The sequence below is a fragment of the Leuresthes tenuis genome, unplaced genomic scaffold, assembly GCF_036924035.1.
Source record: "Leuresthes tenuis unplaced genomic scaffold, fLeuTen1.0.hap1 SCAF_20, whole genome shotgun sequence".
NCBI lineage: Eukaryota > Metazoa > Chordata > Actinopteri > Atheriniformes > Atherinopsidae > Leuresthes > Leuresthes tenuis.
Window position 1 is genome coordinate 17,963,632 of NW_027325374.1, and position 21,442 is coordinate 17,985,073.

Sequence of the window (21,442 nt, forward strand, 5' to 3'; positions counted from 1 at the left end):
CTTAGCTTGCTAGTTTTTATTTTCATGGCAATGCACCAAACACAACATTAGCTTATTTTATGAAGAGGTTACCAGGGCATCCGTTAATTCAAACTTAATACTGATTTGTCTGAAACTCTGTGGCCTCGCCTGCGAGCTTGTTGACCAAACAAGGGGCCACACATGGATGGACATTTCTGGCCACACATACGAGAGTCACAGCTCACTGCTTTTCAGACTCACTGGAGCTTGCAGTTATGTCCTGTGTACTAAGGAGCTGAGAGGAAGCCACACAGCATTTAGCAATTTTTATGCTAAATTTAGCAATTTTTATGCTAAATGCTGGTGATTTGCACTCTTAGAATCAAGCGTCTGATGTAAAATGATGCAGGTTTTGCATAGCAAAGGCTCATTATAAACATCAAAATCGCCCAAATCCAAACAGGTCTCTACTGTTGTAGAGACTATATGTATATGTGCTTTTTCATTTTAAGCACATTGCTCAACTCAACAGGATGGAAATCATTCGAAAGACAACAAAAAAATAATCATCTTCACCACATCCTTCACTCATCACTACGAGCAGTGGCCTGAGAAGAGGGTGCAGGGGTCAGGACCATGCTGTCCACCTCTGCTGCCCCGCTCACGAACAAACAGAGGCCAGCGCATGGGTGTGCGTGTCCGTCAGGGCGACTACACACATACGTGCTCACACAGCCTCGTGCCGATTTCACTGGCATAATTAGAAACATTTGGGATCATTTGCAAAGGGAACACAAGCTCTGATGGGATCCAGATGCACCGCTGTGTTTCACAGAAAATACAGGAACCCTTATTTACGAGGGGCCATTGCTGGCTCCTCACCCAGGGAGTTGTGTGTGTTTCCTAGTTTGTTCACATACTAAATGGATCTCTGGGAACAGATCATCCATATTCAGGTCGGACTCAGTTTAATGGCTTTTGTTTTTGGTGAGAAAATGTGGCTTTGCGTACACAATGTGCGCCTTGTTAGAAGAAGTAGACAAAGAAGTTCTGGGAGAAACAAAGTCTGATGAAAGTTGCACCGTCTTTAATGAAGAACGAGCAGTTGAGCATGAGCTTTTTAAAAAAATATTCATTTATTTACTTCAGTCATCTTCTTCTCTTGGGGTCATCCTCTTTTCGTACTTTTATGGATATCCTGTGGAAATGGGAAAACAGTCACATCATTAGATGTTTGTTTCTTTTGTGGACTGAGAAGCACTGATGGTCACAGTCTGAAATACAACGATGGTGTTGTCACATGTTGGGAAATGCTGCCACCTTGTGGATAATGTAAAAACGGCAGGGCTGTCCACATTTACATTGTGTTTTGACTTTTTTTGCTGTTGAAACATGAACGTAATTTTCTGTCTTTGTTGATATAATATGGGTTTCATTTTCTAAAGGAATTCTATAGCAAACGTGTTTGTGACTGTACAGTCAAACAAAACTTAATCTCATGTAAACAATCTCATATTACTCTTTATCCAGCCACTTACCCATAATTGTGGTCTTCCCTTCTGTGACGCACGTTCAGCCTCCAACTTTTCCGCTCTTCAGTCCCGTCTTTGTCTTCTCGAATTGCCAACGAAACAGACAAGACAAAGCTTCACTGTTAAGTTTGACTTGAATAGTTCCAGAAAATATGAACAAAACAAACAGCATCGAATCAACAAACAGTTTAACCACCTGTCATATCAAACTAAATCACATTATGTCTTCACACAGCATCTATGTTGTGTCAAAGGTCCATCCTTCTGGACCACCAAAGAGTCTTAAAAACAGTTGTGATCATCCCCTCCAGAAATCAGCTGTGCAGACACAAAGGAAACGTCGGTACTTCGTCCGAAAGAATAAAAAAAACAGGAAAAAGTTTCTGTGGTTTCGAGTATTAAAAGGAGGCAATCAGACAAGTCACAACTCTAAAGCACAATCTCCATCCCTTAGTCAAGACTGACACTTCGCCAGCAGCCCTTGATCACGTTTTCAACGCACAGGAAACTGCTGCGTGTTGCCACTCGTCTTTCTGTGAGAGTGAGTGATGAACTGACGGTGCCAATGATAAACAGAAAAACCTCCTTCTGTACGTCTGGAGGTTATGGAAGGATGTCAGAGGACAGAAGGAGGTAGATACCAGAACACGAGGCCCCAGCATGGGACATGGCACTTTGTTTTTTTTGGCTTTATTGCTACTTCCTTCCCTCTGCTATTTTACACTGTTCGTGAACTTGGTTAAAGGTTAAAGTGGACTTTGTCAAGGTTAGGAAAACATCATTGTTAGGCTTTGAATTCACATTCAGTTTTATAGTGTTGCATTTTTAAATATATGTTGTGGAAAGCTTTGCTGCTGTCGCCTCACAGCAAGAAGATTCCCGGTTCGCGTCTTGGCTGGGGCCTTTCTGTGTGAAATGTTCTCTCTGTGCATACTATTTAATTGATTGCAGGAGTAAGTATGCATGGTTGTCTGTCTTGTTTGTCTCTGTGTGGCCAGGGTGTACCCTGCCTTTGCCCAGAGTCAGCTGGGCTCCACGTTAAACCCTACATGTCTAAAAGCACAACTTAGGGATTCCCTCTCCTTTCGGAACTGACGCCATTGTCTCTCAACTGAAGAGTTGGGAGCAAGAAAGGGTTGGCCTCTAACTAGCTGTCTGTCGACGGGGTCGAGCTGCACTGTGTTCTGTCGAGTCACATTAGAGCACGTTGGGGAACACCGCTGACCTTTCTGCTGTGCTGGAGTCCGCTGATAAGATCGGCTTAATGCACCTGTCAACTGATCAGAACAGCTTCATCAGCCGTGCTCCCATCAGTCTCTTTGCCCACTTCCTGCGTCATCAGAAAGCACGCTGTTGCCTCTGAACATCCACTGATGCTGGACGCTGTACAACTCTGGGACATCCCTCATGTGCAGGTGAACTGGTCCATGGAAGGAAGAATCCCTGCGGGGCACGGACGAGGGAGGCGAATCAGCACAAGCAACCGCGTTTATGTGCGTACAAGTCCGACTATCTGTGCGTGTTTACCTGGTGCTGGTCGACAGAGAGTCAGTCGAACATCAGCTGGTGAAGTCTTGAAGAGCTTTAGCACTTTCTGCAGAAGGAGAAGAAAACTATGGTCAGAAAATCAGGATGTGCTCTCTCTCTCGTATAGGATCTTAAACATTATTTTAAAGACCAAAGATTCATGGTGAGAAAAAAAACTTGTCTTAGAACTTTAGGACAGAGAAGATCATCAAACAACAATAAAAGCATCACATGAGAAGAAAAACTCATCTCCAGGATCTCCAGTAAAAGGAAACAATGAGCTACATCCACAGTACATTCAATCAATTCTATCTATAGAAAACTAATGCAATACTAATCTATCCTCAAGTAATTACAAGTAATCATATAACAGTATAATAATCCATAATTAAGAGGTGGATGAAAATATGTTATGTCCTCTAAGTTCATTAGGAGATTATTTATGGCATAAATGATGAATAAACCTCATTCTGCACATACTGGATAGGACAGCTCCTTGAGTGACTGGCCGTTGATGGCTAACAGAACATCTCCCTCCTGTATTCTGCCGCTCTGCTCTGCGGGCTGGCCGGGGAAAAGCTCCTTTATCCGGACCAGGCTCCCAAAGTCCCGAGTGGGAGGATCCAGCTCGCACATCAGAAAACTAAACCCCAGGCCATTGGCACTCTTAATCAAAGTCACTTCCTGGGTGTTATCTTGGGGGTTTGGAGCCAGGAGGGTAGGAACATCAAAGAGACAATGATTAGGTCAAACATGGTGCAGACGTATGGAGGCCAGGAGGTAATTCAGGTTGGAAAGAAGAGGCAAATAGGAGGCCAGCAGGGGAGGAAGCAGATACTTTTTCATTCATTTCTTTTTATTTTCATATTTCTATAGCTACAACTAAATGATATATCATCCTACAACACCCACAGTGCAGAGTTTGTGAGTTTAGAGTGACAAACTAGAAAATAATTAATGCTGATCGGGGTATTTGAGCAGGAGGTAGGAGTGTTCGGCTCACAAAGTTTTCGGAACGAGCTCAAGTGTCTATGTGTTCTTTCCAATGTGTATGTTTGCCAGCGACGACGCTTACAAAATCATCTCCTTTGGCTATAAAAATCCCACACGGCTTCCAATAAATGACGAACTCACAGTCTAATCTTATATCTTGCCACTCCACACAACCTGGACTGGTTCGTATAGTGATATCACTTAATCCACCAAACATCTGAGGGTAGAAATGAGGAGAGGAGAGCTGTCACAGTCCCCGTCACTCTCACACCTGTCTGCAACGTGCAGCTGGTTAGCTCAGTTTAACTTATCTTAGCTTAGATTATTAAAGCAGAAAGGAGTTTGTGTTCAGATTTTAGCCAGAACATTTTCATGATGTTGGTGTCCTTCATAAACACGCTTTCTATTAGTAAAGTGGAACCAGATAAGACTGACTGATAGACCTGGCCTACACAAAGACGAGTAAAAAAGATTCTAGATCATCGACTCCCAAAAGGGACCAAATGGGATCCACCTGTCTGCTTTTCAGAGGAGTAGGTGTAGGAAGATGGCTATAAATAGACTAGTCAAAGGATAAGGGAAGCCAGGGGGATAAGAGGAGGGAAGCCAGGGTCAGTAAGGTACATCAAGATGAAGTGCAGTTCACCCTGAAGCAGTCAGACTAGCCCTGCTGCCTAGTCAGGAATTTGGGGTTCTCTCATACAGGATTTTCCTCACTAGTGTGATGTGGGGAACATTTTGAGTCCAGCCACTTGTGCTTATGTGGCTGGAAAAAAAATTGGTTTTGGCAACCAGTGGGTCATTCACTTTTGAGGCACCTGAATAAATGTATTTTGTGCGTTTAAGTTCACAGGTCTGAACCTGTGCTGAGGTGTCCTACCATCAGTAACAAAGCTGTAGTATCTGGGTCGGTTAGATATCGTGCTTGGGGGAGTACTGACGGACGAGCAGCTGTTGAGTCTCGGATGGCTGGTGACTGGACTGAGGCTCTGATTGGACACACTGCTGCAGGTGTCGCCACTGACAGAAACCTTGGGGAGGTTGACTGATCCCCGCTCCACCACCAAGTAGACCACCTAAAAAAAACGGGAAGGGGAATGGAGCGGACCAGAATGAGATGGGAAATTGAGAGTTATGACAGCCGAGACTGATCCAGTCCATCAGATGAAGAGCCTGGAGCAAAGCTAGCAGCTATGTGACGTTGTTGGACTGCACTGCACTGCTTTGAGCTGAATGCTAAAGGGGAACTCCGGTATTTTTAAACCTACACCTTATTTCTGGCATGAAATACGTTTATCTACTCACCGAGAACAGTTTGGCAAAAGTCGGCGTCCTTCGGAAGATATTTAGATAACTGGAGATCCATATAACGGAGTGAGTGGGGCTTAGACGATGCAGCCTCTAAATAAGGCATTATCTGTTTTTATTTCACCAATACTTTAAGACGAATGAATGAACGAACGTGTGCTATTGCTCTGTTAGCACATAGCTACTGTTATGTGGCTACTTGCAGCTATGGGAGAGCTAACGGAGGGAATTCTACACACACCTCTACAGGGACGACTTCATCCACACGCAGCTCAGGACGCCGACTTTCGCCAAACTGTTCTCGGTGAGTAGATGAACGTATTTGGGGTTTTCGAATTTTCAATTCGATTCTAAGAATCTAGAGACATCTGTGTGCAGAAGGGACAAGGCTAAAAATCAATATGGTGTACATGCGAGCCTGGGGCCCTCAGCTGGCACTGTAGTGAAAACAGACATGACTCAATCACAGAAATCACTGTGTGGCTCGGGAACACTTCCACAAATCCTTGTGTGTGAACGTAGTTCACCGTGACGTCCACAAATACAGCTTAAAGCTCAAAGAAGAAGAAGAAGAAGAAGCCACGTGTGAACATCATTTAAAATGAACTGAAGCGAAGTTGAAAACTGTTTTTTGTGGTTTGACTGGTCAAACTTTTAAATTCTTTTTGGGAAATCGCTGCTTCCTCCAAACTAAAGAGCAGAGAGACCATCTGGCTTGTTATCAGCGTTCAGTTCCAAATCTTTTGTCTTCAATGGTATGGGGGTGCATTAGTTTCTAATGAACTGGCAACTTGCAGATCTAAAAAGGGCCCCAGAAATACTAAAAAGGTATATTCAGGTTTCAGAGCAACACATTATCCCATCCAGACGATGTCTTTTTCAGGGAAGGCCTTGCATATTTCAGCAAGACGATGCTCAACCACATAGTGCATCTCTGACAGCATCATCAGAGTCCAAGTACTGGACTGACTTGCCATCTAAACCTTTCTCCAGTTAAAATCTTTTGGCACATCATGAATCATGATATATGTCTAATAAGTCCCAGGACTGCGGAGCAACTTCAATCCTATATCAGTGAAAAATGGGACGACATTTCTCCCAAAGGTCCAGTAACTGGTCTCCTCAGTTCCCGGAATTTCACAGACTGTTGTTGAAAGAAGAGGGGATGCAACACAGTGGTAAAGATGGCCCCATTCAACTTTTTTGAGATTTTGTGCTGCCATCCCATCCAATATGAGCTAATATTTTTCATTAAATAGAAAGTGTCTCCCTTTCATCATTTGATATGTTTTCTATGTACTATTGCGAATGAAAGATTGTTGATGACATTTGCAAATCATTGCATCGTGGTTATATATACCTTTTACAAGGCATCCCAGCTCTTTCGGAATTGAGCTTTTTTTAATAACATAAAAACATAAAAAGTCCCCCACACCCTTGGCACAGCTAACAGCTTATCATCATCGTTCACATGTATAGGTATGTTGGTGATACGCTGTGCTTTACCTCCCCAGTTTTACTTAGACACTCCACAGCTTGCTGGTAGGTAAAGCCATGGAAGTTAACTCCATCCACTTCCAGAAGTCTATCACCTGTGAAAAAAGCATTGTGACAAATAGACATTTCAGAGTTATAAAATGACAAATATAACCTGTATCTCATGTTGGGTTTCTTGCTGATTCCTCTATTTATCATCCAAATGTCATGTTTAATATTCAAGTTATAACGCCTTCATGGCGCCCGTTATTTGATGTTTATTTAATTTTCCCAGCTTACAGAAAAACGAAGGCTTTATATTACTTAAAGTATTCTGTTCCTGAAGGGTGAGTGGATGAAACTGTCACACTCTTGCTGTCCAATTCCGTCAGTACTAAAGAACACTGTAAACTGTTCCATTTCCTCCACATACACTGAACTTTCTTACCTGAATGTAAACGTCCGTCTTTCTCAGCGGCTCCCCCTGGAACAAGGCTTTTGATGTAGATTCTTCCATTGGGAAGGTTAGTGTTTGCGCCACCCTATCCGATCAAGCAGAGGTTCAACTTTCATTCTCAACATTGTGATACTATTGGTGATATCCTGAGAAAGATGTTGCTAAGGGTGTTCGTAGCATCTCAAGTACTTGGCTAAAGTGAATTTTCAGCGACTTGACTGTTTTCATTCCCTCCTCTGTACTGCTTAGACTCATACTTCAGTACTATGCCACATTCATCTGACAAATTAAACTATCCCAAAGAATGTTAGATAGTCAAACTTAGGTTGACATACAGTGGATTATAGTTTGTGACTACTGACTTACTAATAGTTAAGTAATTCACGATAGAGAATAGACCTTAGGATTAAGAAACACTTAATTTTATACTATGGTATTTATTTTTTTGCAGTAGTTTGTGTAAATGAGGTAACTCCTTCTGTGTCTCTCTAATCCTGTCAGACCACAAATGTTAATCAGCTTGAGTCTAACCTCATGACCCTACCGCTACAGATGAGTCACTGTGCCAGTTATCCTCCCTGACTGTTCATTCCCTCATGTTCAAATCAGAGTCTTGCATTGTAAACATATCAGTTGGATGGATAAAGGGTTTTGCAAGCTGATACCAAAAGCAGTACTTCCAAAAGCTGAGCTCTGTGTAATTGCCATGCCAGACATCTTTAAAACTTGCCATTTTGGGCTCAAACATTCATACACATTCATACATTCATACAGTCACTTGTTTTTGTGTGGACAAAAACTCACAGAGATGCTGATGCCCAGGTTTCCTGATATCTTCCTCAGCTCCACAGCGATCTCTTCCGGCCTCACGCAGTTCAGTGAGGGGGACAGAGGGCAGCCGTCCTAAAGCCGGTGTAGACATTGAAAAATACCTTGAGTCTGTCTGACAGCATGCAGTGAGCATGAAAAGGCCATATCACGCATATACACCACCTCAATTAATATATATGATAAAGAAAACTATTGAGATTAACATCTTTACGACTCTACCTGCGTACTGGGGACTCGTACTTCACGGGGCACGTTCAGCCTGTTGCTGGTCTTTGGCGTCATGATAACTGAAGCAATCTCCTCAAGACTGTCGTCTCTTGACCGTGCGTCTGTCATGAGCGTGGTTTGGGACTCGTACTTTCGCAGCACAGGAGAACGCATAATGCTGGGACTGATGGGAACTGCGCGGAGGGGGGGGGGGGGGGCAAGAATCAGTTCTGCTATTGCTGTCAGTATTTAACACAGTACACACATCTACACAGTAGATTGATGCCATTCTCATATTTGCCTAGGCACACGTAATGGAACTCATAAAAGTGCACTTTGCCATCTTTACACATAACCGATTTTCATATGCTTTCCAGTGTTTGTGTAAAGCTAAGCTAACCAGTTGCTAGTTTTTGTTTAGTTTTAAATATAAACACCATCTAACTTTTGGATAGGAGACCAAAAGCACATTTTTCAAATTATAGTAATTTTTCTGAGGCTGAAAGTAATTTCAGACAGACATAATCACTCATGCTTAAAGGACAATTGTTTTATGTGCAACCGTTGTTCCTAAGTGCGAGCACACAAGCTAGGCTAAGGTTAACATAAGAGTAGCTTACTGACACCTAAGCTATATCTATTTTATTTAATGTCTGAATCAATTTATTTTACTCCATCTAAATGTAAGAGACGTGTGAAGAAAATTTATTAGAATTTTATTTCTGTATTTTTTGTATTTTAAAGATAAGGGGAAGTGTAAAGGACACAACTTTTTGTTAGCCTGTTTTCTCAGTTTTAGAATAGCATATTTAACACACACACACACACACACATAAACATGAAGCCTTATTTGATGAGAATTGAGGCTGGAATTGATTTGAACCTTTAGTGGAAGGTTAGTCATCACAAACTGGCATTTAGCAGAAACAGAGACGATTGAACTGAACTGTACAAAAGGCAATGAAACAGTAGGCTACTCCCAGGGCTACAATAAAAAGAAAAAAGTATCGTTCACCACTGAGAAACTTTTACACCTTTTAAAAAGAGAGCAGGTGAATCAGTAGAATAAGCTAATTACTCAATGAATAACATGACACGCCAAACAAAAGAAGGCACAAGGCGCAGCCACAACACCATCCCCCTTAGAGCCGCACATGTCCGCACAGAGCACCTTTTGGCTGTGAGATGATGATCTGCACCTCCTCAGGGCTCCTCTGCATGACCTCTGCTGCTTCGTTGAAAGTGACGCCCTCCAGGCTGACGTGGTTCAGAGAGATCAGACGACCGCCTGACAGCAAAAGGAAAGGCAATTTTTGCAATTTTCAGATACTATCTTTCTGTTGTTTTTCTTTCTTTTCACTTTTTTAACAATGCATTCTAGGGACAAGCACCATGCAAGTACACCCATGTCCAAGTTTGCACCAAAACGATTTGAAAATACACGGAAATAAACCACAGTTGTTTTTTTTATTCCTCTGTGGGAAAACAAAGTCATGTATTAAACTAAAAGTGGAATATCAAGTAGTGTTTGTTAACATAGAGTAAAAAAAATGGCTCATGTGAGTCTCTACCTGCTCTGATGCGTCCATCCTTATCAGCGGGTCCACCAGGCACTATGGAGGCAATATAGATGCCCAAGTCATACCGCCCTACTGTCTCCTCTCCAACTATCACCATGCCTGTATGGACATAAATCAGAAACTCACGAAACTATGCACCTTCTGATTGTCATGTTCAAACAAGTCACAGTGCTGTGATATTCCTTAGCATGTCCTCATTGTGCTTCACCTAGAAATGCCAGTCAAAATCAAGCAGCGTCCACAGCACAAATACAGTCTAAATATGAAGCAGAGCGGGTATTATGATACTATGCACATATAGAAGCAGTGATCGTCTTACCCAGGCCGAGTTTTGGATCTTTCTTTAAGGAAACACATATAACTTCTCTCTCTGATGATGCCCCCAGTTTAGGTGGAGTTTCTGCGAGTCATACAGTTGAATAACATCAGTAACTAATGGCAGCAAAGGCTTTCTTTCACACAAACTGTTTTCCACATTGAGATGCTTTGGGGGGAAACTACATGCTCGGTTGTTAGCACTAGAGCACATAAGGTGAACCGTATATGTAGATTGTTAGCTGTGGAAGCAGAGAGCTGCATGCTCGGTCATGTTGTACCTCTGGCTGCTGGGGAGCCAGACTGGGCTTCAGATCCACTCCTTGGAGAGCACGCCGGGGAACGGATACTAGTGCTGCTGCGCAGGCTGTTGGAACAGGTACTGCAAAGGAAACACATCCAGGGGGGAAAATGTGAAAATGAATTACAGAAATTTCATAAAGGCCTCCATTGTTTTTGTGCTTTTCACGCTATCTGGAAACGATACTCGGGGCGGGGTAAAAACTGTTTTTCAACGGCAATAGTTGGTGTCGTGATTTGTGTTTTTCGTTTGTCACTTCCTGTTTTACTCCAACGTGGCGCGGACCTCTGAAGGTGCGCTGTGGTAATGTGTGCCACCGAGATGTTGGAGGCAGATCCCTGTGAGTTAGGAGTTGGAAAAGTTGCGGCACAGAGATGTTCCTTCACACCATTCCTCTGGTTTGTGATCTGTTCCTACAAACTGTAAATGTCACTCAGGCTTTTAACACCTGCCCATTTCTACTGCACTTCTGATCTAATATACTCCACACCTTGAAACTCACAATCTTTAGAAGATAATCAGCATTATTTAAGTGGTAATAGTCGTCGGTTCATCTGTGTTTTAAACACAGAGTTGTGCTAATTAAAACAACTGGACAACTAAATACCTCAGATGTTTTACTCGGGCCTCGATTCTCGCTGTGACGTCATCACACAGTTTGGTCAAGGACTCTTCCTGAGGTGTGGTCAGACCGCTGTCATCTTGCGGCGTCTCAGAACACGAGAGAGACTTGAGCTGGTTGCTGTGAGCGCGGCACACCGCCGCATATTGCACAATGTTGTCCTCTGGACAAAGACGGATAAGTAAAAGGTAAGTAGGATCTGCCAACTAGCAGAATGGGTGTCTTTTTGGCTAAATATCACAAGGTTGTTGGAGATGAGAACGGTTCAGGAGGCTGACGACTGACATTTGCACCTCAAAAACAGGGCTTCAGTAACCTACCTAAGACAAGGCTGTGGCTTAGTTGGCGGGAATTCATCTCATTGTTAAACTTGTGCTGAGCTGAGCAGAGGTTGCACAGGTATTTGGCTATCTTGGACCTCTCTGTGATGAAGGTGTACTTCTTCTTGCTGCCTCGGCACTCTATTACAAATTTACGCCTCTGCAAAAAACACGAGGGAAGACTTTTTAGAGCACGAAAGGACAATCAGGTGAATAAATTCTTACTACCAGCTCACGTTAGAGGAGATAGTTGCCGTTTCCCTCCAGTAGAAATTCTGAGCGGTGGATCTGCCGCCGTCCTTAACTTCATAGACGATGACACCTTTGGCACAAACCCCAAGGATGATCTCTCCTTCTAAAGGCTTTTTCTCCCGCATCACACGGTGGAACAGGACGCCATACTCAGGCAGCTGCTGACACACCTACAGGGGTAAACAGAATAGTAGTCATAGTTATATACGACCCTAATTCCAAAAAAAAGGTTGGGATGCTGTGTAGAAATTGGAAACGAAACACTAGATTATGAGACATGCTTTAGTTACATTTCACAAAGGGTCCCAACACTTTGGAAATGAGATCGTACAATAGATGAAGCATTGTCACGCGAATAGTCAAAATCAAGACTGTTTTTCAACCTTTAGGAATTCAAGCTCCGATTCATCTGTGAGCATCTGAGCGTTGTTGGCGTGAAGTCGCAGCAGCTCCCCTTGAATGCAAGGCAAGGCACGTTTCTCCATGACACTCTTGGAGACATACTGATCAGGCCGGTAGTAATTCCTACCGTACACCTAAACAGAACAGAATTAGTTTTTTTAACAACATAAAACAACACATTTTAAATTTAACAGTGTTATACCATGCTTTTGATGTTGAAACACAAGCTTTTAATAGAACGTGGGCTCGTGGGAAATGTAGTCTGCATTGAAAAAGTGCCTCCTCTATGGGTGTGGAAGAGCTTTGTCCAATCAAAGAAAATTATCCATTATGTCATATGTCAAGTTTGGAAACTAAATTTATCTCATAAGATATTAATGGAGGGTATGATATGACATTCTAGGGATCAAAAGTAAGGATTTCATAACCATTATCATGTCAGTTCACTATCCTTCTTTAAATGTCATCTCTTGTGAGACACTCAACTTGAAACTTTTATTTTTGCTTTGAATGCACAACCTCAGGCATGCAGTCTCCATACTCTGTCTGCAGGGCCAGACCTCCCAGGTACAGAGCAGTCTCCTCATGGCAGGACAGCCTGTCATCTAAAAGGTCTCTCCTGAGCTGGAGGTAATACTGATGACGGGTCTGTTTGTGCCTGATGGAGAAGATCGCACACATTTGAGTACTCGTTACTTGTCTCATTATGTCGGCACAACAAGGTTTGTTTTCTCATGACAGGAAGTTAATTATATTGCAATCAGGAGAGGAATACAGGGCGGTCATCGGGAATGCCACGCCAGCTCACATAGATGACATCTTAACAACTTTAGCAACTGATTTGAGCTGAAAATGTCAGAAGGCAAACAGGGGTGGCTTAATGGCGTTAGCCATAACACTGACCCCAGGCATTATCTGAGCGGTTTCTGACTGAAACGGAGAAAATTAGCTTTGGTCAACCTTTCGTCTGCCCGCCATCAGAGGACATTGTTTCATCAATAACTTAGCTGCAGTTTATAAACGCTACCCAATAGAACTCAGATTCCTGGAATCAAACATCCAGCCCCATCTCCCTTGAAAAGGGTCGAGAAAAACTTACAAAAGAAGAGCGATGTCATTGACAAAGAATTTGATCCTGAAGAAAAGGACAAAGGTGGTTGCAGGCACTTTCTTCCAAGTATCGGGAGCGACTTTGGAAATCTTGGTATCATTGTCCACAAAGAAAAACTCATTATCTGACCAGAGAATAAAGAAAAGACCAGAGGAAAAGTGACTTGATAAGGAATGACTCATAAGATACCATCGTGCCACAAAGTCCCATACAAGTTATCACATCCACTTACAGTTGTTCTCAGCAATGTCCTATAAACATGCTGACCTTACGATTCTCTACACACTCACTCAGTCATTTTTAAAAGTCTTTTACCATCAATGTAAGCAAGGCCAAAGTAGAAATGTTCCAAAAGGTTTGAGTGAGCCACAATCATGTCAAAGACGTCCCCTCCTCTGGATTTCACTTCGCACTTGACCAGAATGCTCTGGCCGTTTGGCATCACCACACTAAGCTCTCTGTGGGTGGTTGGAGATTTCCCCTTCCTTGACTGTGAAGAGGGACAATAGGTTGTGCAAAGTATACTGGTAAAGAGTGTAACTTAATAAGACAGATAAACAGGCAAGTTAAAGAGTAAATTTAACCCCGCCAAATTGTCAGAAGGACTTTTCTTTTGACAATAACTCACTAATATGGATACAGGCAGCTCCAAGACAACCACAGGCTCATCTAATGCTCTAATAAACTCAGGACCCATGTCCTGCAAAAGAAAGGGAAAGTATTAGGGCAATAGATTGTTAAACTCATGTGTTCTGAGGTAAATTTGTTATCATTATGGCATTTTAATGACACTAAACAACATATATAAACCCATCTCACCTTCAGTTTCTTGTTATTCAGACTCATCGTGGACTCAAACTGTGTGAGGGATCTTGAGTTGGCGTTCTGATTACCATCCATGTATGGACTACAGTGGCTGCGGTTCAGGTGCTGGCAGCTGGTGTAACTCTCTCTGAGTCGACCTCCTAAGGGAATCCTGAAGAAAGGGAGTTTTCTATTCTCAGTCTGATGAAAGGCGAGACCTGTCACTAACACAATGACTTATGACCAAACAGTATATATTTTACTGGAAGAAACCTTCTCAGATGCTGTAGTTCAGAGTTGGTCCGTCTTACGTAGTGCGTTTCTTTTTCTTTACTGTTGCATACTGTTTTTTTTTTTCATGCGAGCCAGTAAGTTTAAATTGAATTTGGTTGACTGACAAGTAAACAAAATACAATTTCACAGTGAGTTGCTTTGTACTGTGACTGAAAAGAGTAAATGGGTTTATGCTGTGTGTTATGTTCCAAAAATCTCCGCTCTAAGATGTATGAAATACAGTTAGACTTCATACCCTGTGGAATCGACTGGATAAGACGAGAGTGTTCTGGGAATCTTCTTCTTCAGCGTCCATGTCGAGTTGGTAAAAGAACCTTCTGAAAAGAAAATTAGTGTGGAATTTCTTGACAAGCATTAAAACTTCAAATATTAGGCTTGGCAGAAATCTAAGTTGTGGTTTGACAAAGTTTATTTTTTATCTTATTAGCTTTCTTGCAAAGAGTTAAATGGGAAGGGATTGATATTTGTTCAATTTGTGTGCTGAGCATGAAGCTCCAACTGGCAGTTTATTAGCTTAAACTAGCTTAGCTTAGCATAAAGGATAAAAGCAAAATTTACTTGTTAATTTTCTTAGCAAATTGTCCACATATGGGAGAAAAAAAACATGTTTTAACTCATTTGTGAACTTTTCATGTATTGTTCAGCGTCTCTGCTTCCATTCATCATGCAAAGCTAACAGACTGCCACCAGTCTACAGTTAGAAATTATAGTGGTATATAAGCTACAAGGGGCATCAGGTAGATTTGCAACTGCTTCTCACGCAAAGAGTAGAAAAAAGAGGGTAACGGCTAGCCTGTGTCAAAAGCTTAACACTGACTCTGAAGCACTTTGATGCATCATATGATGAGTGCTAAGTATAGAGAATGTGAAGAGACTTGCTGGGACAGAAGTGCCATCTTATAAGAATTGCTCTCCTGTTACTTCTGCTAAGTGCCATTGTTGGCAGGGTCTGTTCAGAGTCTGTGCACACAACAGCCCCACAGTAATAGCCCCAGAGAATACAATATGACGTCTAAACAGACCAACGCATCAACGTTGCATCCTCTATAGGAAGTGTTGTTCAGCGTAGCATATCTGACCACACAAACCGTGTGCTTTGGTCATTTTAATCATAAGATCCCTATCATTGTTAACTATGTCCATATGTCCAGTATAATGTTAACATATTTGCAGACAATTAAATGTCTAGACTTTAAGAGATGGTAAACCCAGCTTAAAGACTTGGTGCAGAAGAAAACAGCTATCCACAGCTTTTCAGCTTATGCACTAATTAAAGAAACAAGATATGACAATTTGCGGCCCATTTAAGTGACTTAGCTTACTAAGCTGTTTCCTCTTTAATTCAATAAAAAGGATGGATGCATTCATAATGAAGTTACCCACTGGTTTGTAAATTACTATTCTGAGATCTTGAGTTTAGCATTTTGGCTATTGCTACTTTAACTTGTTTGGAAATGTGTGCAGCAAACGTGCTTTTCACTTTGAAAATTAAACATAATGCTACCTTAAAAAAGGACATGTGCCACATTCCTTGCCTTTCTTTGTTCCCCTCTTGCTTAGATTTCTGTCCGAAAAGCTCTATTTGAGGTAGCGGTTTGCACTTAATGCTAACTTAAAGTCACTACAGTCTTGTTTGACATGTTAGAGACATAGTGTAGGGATGATGTTAGATACATTTGTTTACCATTCCTTCTTTCCATTCTAAGTGCCTTCTGTGTAATGAGTTGTTCGATTAAAATTAAATTTCAGTCAGGCTCACCATTATCACCTTTTTGATTGATGTTTTCAACCTTAACTCTAACAAAGTTAGATTTTGACAACATGAAAAAAAGCAACTGAGACTATTAGCCCAGGAAAATGCTTACTGAAGTCCTACATCAAGTGAGAAGAGGGCTCACTTTCTAGCCTTCCAAGCAACTACTACTACGACTTTTTCTTGGAAACAGGGTTATTTTTTTACTCGGCGAGCATAAGAGTGGTATCGATCTCCTCATCTCTTGGCAAGAAAACCAATAAGCACATTCCTGAAAAAAGTCAAACTTTACCTCTGACAAATAGGATCAGTTTCTTACTGTGTAATCTGTCCCTGACCACCTGACTGCGGTCTGTTAGATGGGATCCGTTTTCAGTCATGGACACATGATCAACCTGCAAAGACATCACTGTCCAGCTCAAAGAAATAAGCAGAGATGGTGTTCAAAGAACTCAAGTATGAGAGCAAACTGAACTACTGAAAACCAAACCCGAACTTGCCTCGCCATCAGAAAATAAATTAAACAAATGAATCACCGCTCACTGAGTTTCTGTAGACATCTTCTACCAGTTGCCTAATTAGCCGCTCGGCAGGAGGCAGCATGGAGGTCTTGTGGTGAAGCTCGCAGGTCTCCTGCACCGTCAGCAGGTCGGTCCTCCTCACCACCGTATCCTCGCACATGCTCAGCAGCAAACCCTCCAGCTCAGGGCTCATCTGGACCGGCTGAGGAGAAAAAACGGGCGACAGCAAAATGGATTATGTGCAACCTCTGGAAACATGAAAGAATGGCTGTAAGCAAGATTTGGCAAGGGAAGGAATGTACCTGGTTTTGAGGTAGATGATAGTCAACACACCAATAAAGAGTCATCCCCAGTGAGTACACGACCATCTGAGGAACATATACGCACTAAATTTTTCACAACAAGTAATCAGAATCGAAAAGTATTGAATTTGCTTTCCACTTCAGCCCTTGGGAACTACAAGCTTTCCAGAGTGTTGGAAAAATTATATAGTTATACTATGACAGAAGAGTCCCTCCATCTGTTCACCTTCTATGATTCAAGCAAAAGAGTTTTGACTCTGGTACTAGTCTTTCCCATAATATTAACTGGTGAGAAGCACCTCTTATGTTCCTTCCCATAATAATGAATGGTGAGAAAAGCGCCTTTTCTCATAACATTGTGTGATCAGCAAGCATAAACAACATAAATAGCTGGAGCACCATTTGGTCGGGAGACAACTCTGAGCGGTCTTCCCGACAGGTTGTGTGGATTTGTGCGGACTTGTCTCTTTCTTGCAAGAAATAAATGTTTTGTGTTAATTAATCGTATCCAGCGACTCTGAGCCTAATTTTACAGAGAATTTTTCTAACACAGAGTTTCCGACCTTTTCAGCGGCAGCCCTGGTGGAGGCAGATTGGCCCTGCTGGACCTCAGGGGCTGTGAAGGAGGCCACGTCTTCATATCGCGTACAGCTCTTGAAGGCCAGGTTTCCGTTGGCTGACAGCAGCACTGAGCCTGGGCTCAGCACATTGCACAGGTTACCTAAACCTAAACAAGGGAGTAGACCACAAACTGGTCACCAAGACGTTTTGACAACTTTCTTATTGGTTGCCATTATTTAACCCCAAAGCCTTTGCCTAAAACAAGAAAAGGAAATTAGTTCAATGGCAGCTGATAACTCCTCACCTTTTTTGGAGATGTCCAGTAAGGTGTCGGTGGTGGCGAGCAGCAGACACCACACCTCATCCTCCTCTAGTGGTGAACCCCGGGCCTCCAAGACTTCTGCCAGGGTCACAAATGTACCCATCCTGCTGATATACACACAACTGCCCCTGCATAAGTATATCCAAGTGTTGGCATGAATACAGTTATAAGCTCTCTTTTGTTGCAGTTTCACAAACTAAGGTGTTCAGTTTCATATATACAGCAATATACAGGTAGGTCGTTTATCTATTTTCTATTATTCCACAATATGCTGTCCAGCCTTCCTGGTTTTCAAATGGAGTGATTAACTGATTGACAAAAGTTGTGACAGTGGCAACTACTGTTTGCTATTTCCAATCAAACAGACTGAGTTCCCTAATTAACTAGAATCCCACAGACACCTGACATAGTGAACACTTGGAGATCAAAGTGTTAAACCAGTAAGCTTATGGTTTAGTGGGATTTAAGAGACCTAAGGAGAAACTAATCCAATACCTATTGTATGCTTAATGTGCATCGGTGTGATTTAATTGTGAATTTAAGGACATTGTTTATCTGTGACCTTACAGTATATTGTGTGTGGAAGCAATTTTAGTAGTGAAGAAAAAACACGATTCATTTTACCAGATTAATGACTGATAGACAGTTTTTAAAGATTAGGGGAAAAGAATCACTGCAAGTTTGCCTACTATGTGTGCACCGTTGGATTATTTTTATTTCATCAGCAATACTGGTCCTTACTTTCCTCTAGTGTTGAGCATTTTAAAGCTTTCAAAACAGGATTTACAGCTGGTTTACTGAGAATTCCACATCATTTGAGGTTATAATCATGATTATCCTCCTACAGTTTTATACTATTATTTAACTATAATACAGGCAGGTGAACCCTGTAAGCCTATAGCAGCATTGAATTGTCTACCAGAAAAAGAGCTTCAGTTTTTGTCAGTAATAGCCCCACAACTGTGCGGCAAACTGAACAACCTTTTTTCTGTAAACAGTCAAATACAGTAAGCCTATCCTTTACACCAGATAATTGAAAAACCTTGAAAAATTTGATATTTTTACCCATGCCAAATCAAGGAACTCCTAACCAAAGAGTAACAAACAGCACTTGATGAAACTGTATTAAACCTATTGCAAAATAGGTTTAACATTTTTTTGTCCTTCAACAGAAATTAAGCACAACAATGCTATAGTTAAAAAGATAATAATGACAAAAAACTTCATTAATCCCTGAAGGGAAGTAATTTTGCAGCAGTGTAAATAATTGCAATAGTTATGGTCTTGATATCGAAAAATAGAATAACAATCAGCTGACAGGTAGACAGGGAACGGCTTTATGTCTTGTTTTTTGTCGCTTGGCAACAGCTGTGCTGATGATGTCACACAGCGTCAGCGGGTAACTTAGCTGAACTCTCTCAGCAGACAACATGGGCAGAAACAGCCAACAGTTCAACATCAGGTGAACGCCTTTTCATGTCAAGGTTTACACCATCTGTTGTTAACAAGAGCTGCAATCCCTGTTACCTCTCTGTCTGCAGTCATCATCTGCTCAGAGTCTAAAAACTAGATAGAGCGGTGTTGAGTCATTACAGCCATGTCTATTTTGCCTTCCTGATATCCCCACTGCATTCCAGTCAGGACTCCAACACCATCCATTTCATCTACCAGTGAGCTCACATTTCTCACTACCATCAAGAAAAGAAATAATTTGAACTTTCTCATCTTTTCTCTCCATTTTGCCCCTGCTCTGAATCTCAGGCATCTCCTCTTCAACTCATTTGGATTTGGAGTCTTGTTTCAGGCATTACTTGGGCTTTGAAACGCTTAATCAGCTGCTCCAGCTGGGATGGTTAAGCATCTTAACAGATGCAAAAAAAAAAAGTGCCAAAATTAACAGCAGAAATCATTCCAGCAACACAGCATCTAAACCAGTGTAGAAAAAAAGCCTTTCAGAGATCAGCATTTTCGCATTAAAAAGAAGATACAAAGAAAGACATGTCAGGAGGTGCTGCTGGGGGGTGCCATTAGCTTCAAGAACATGCAGTTTGTTCTTTTAGTTCTTTTACACTGGTCCCAGCATGTCATTGATCTTTACGTCGAATCACTTTTGTTTCAATTACACAGACTAGGTCTACATAAAGCAGTTCTTGTCGTGACAAAGTGTCGCATCGCGGACCGTTTTGGAAAGAACAAGCTTGCAACACGGGCAATCTGTGGTTGAGAAAGTATAGCAACAAAGTATACAGATACCTCATATATCTAACCTGTTATCCAGGTGGTCTCTTCAGTTGATGTGCTACAATTAGAGACCTTCAACAAATGATCTTCATTGTCTCTCTTTATGACAAGAACAGGCAGAGCCCGTGCAGGGTGTGAGAGATGAAAGGCTGTGAGAGATGAAAGGAAAACTGGAATAATGGATCCCTACAGTGAACAGATCTACTGGCTCTAAAGTGCTGTGACAGGCATTTTGCTGTCTGATTTGATTTTTGTCCCATAAAAAACAATTATACGATCATAGCATGTGCTAACAGATTTAAATTTAGCAGACATCCACCATGTTCTACTCATACTGCAGCTGTGGCAAACATTTCAGTCGACAAGAGGCAGGTGAGTTGGCATGATTTTCTAGTCTGCAATTTAACCCCATCTGTGTCTCCCCCTACTACTACTCTTGAAATAAAGAATTACAGATGTAGGGATAAAAGCAAGACAAAGACTCCACGTTGCTCTCATTCTTCCGCCCGTTTTCTTCTTTGTCTGGTGTTTTCTGGTGCCACGGGGAGGTCGGTGACACGTGAAAACGCCAAGCTTACGATCGCTACTGTGTTCACGGCTGTTCGTGAGTAGCCAGCAGACTGCTGAAGAAAAAGAAGATTATGTCACACGGACCTTGCGCACAAACAGGCGTGGAAACCGTGGCTTTTAGAGGGAGGAGTCACTTTTCTCTGAAGCGAGGAGACGTTTCTATGATGATGGGAGAGGTCTAATGTTAGGTTTGATCATTATGAAAATGATGTAATTCACACCCTATTACCTTCACACTCTGCAGTTCTCAGCCCAGTTTAACACCCAAGGGAGATTTCTATCCGACATGACATTGCTGTCGTCATCATTAAAACACCAAATGAGGGAATATACTTTGGAAGAATACAGATTGATCCTGCCAGTAGGCTTTCAGAGACTTGTAGAATAAATGCGTAGTAACCCAGCGCCTTACTGAGAAACTTTCCTTTAATTTGTCTCTTGTCTGTGTGGATATTTTAATGAACAGACACTAAATACTCAATGAACTTATACGGACATAATGTGCTACTTCAGAAGTTTACAAGCGGTAATGTTTAGAGATGTGCTGCGTGCCACGTCTGCTGTTCAGCCGCTGCAACAAAACACCGCTTGGAATCCGTTTGATTATGTGACCCTGCCAGTTTGACAGCTTGCCAAGTAACCCAAGCTCTGTTAATCAGGTTATGGGCACTTTAATTTAAACTAGATAACCTGGGGCTGTGGGACCTGCATGGTAGCAGGATGTTTTGGCTACCGATGACAGGAAGGTTGTTAGTGATTCTTGTATATTAAAGCAGGAGTTAGCAGAAATCTTTTGGCCTCGTTGGGAAAAACTCCCATAATGAACGTTCAGCCTATTCTAATTCAAGTGATCTGAGATGAAAGTAGAAAGCAGCAACC

General features: G+C 41.9%; 1 protein-coding gene across 1 annotated transcript; it reads right to left on the minus strand.

Annotated features, from left to right (window-relative positions):
• Positions 1 to 1,499: 1,499 nt before the first annotated feature.
• On the minus strand, positions 1,500 to 17,855 carry frmpd2 (FERM and PDZ domain containing 2). The gene is made up of 28 exons (XM_072373403.1): positions 17,735 to 17,855; positions 17,433 to 17,596; positions 16,870 to 16,935; positions 16,590 to 16,769; positions 16,366 to 16,441; positions 14,529 to 14,610; positions 14,015 to 14,171; positions 13,824 to 13,895; positions 13,511 to 13,685; positions 13,184 to 13,319; positions 12,604 to 12,742; positions 12,066 to 12,218; positions 11,667 to 11,852; positions 11,431 to 11,590; positions 11,078 to 11,273; positions 10,469 to 10,569; positions 10,192 to 10,272; positions 9,864 to 9,971; positions 9,464 to 9,580; positions 8,305 to 8,486; positions 8,059 to 8,157; positions 7,246 to 7,339; positions 6,828 to 6,913; positions 4,894 to 5,089; positions 3,501 to 3,715; positions 3,021 to 3,087; positions 2,719 to 2,936; positions 1,500 to 1,572 (listed from the first exon to the last, which is right to left on the minus strand). The coding sequence occupies exons 1-27, from the start codon at positions 17,853 to 17,855 to the stop codon at positions 2,899 to 2,901; spliced, it is 3,447 nt and encodes a 1,148-aa protein (XP_072229504.1). The 3' UTR covers positions 1,500 to 1,572; positions 2,719 to 2,898.
• Between the last annotated feature and the right edge of the window lie 3,587 nt (positions 17,856 to 21,442).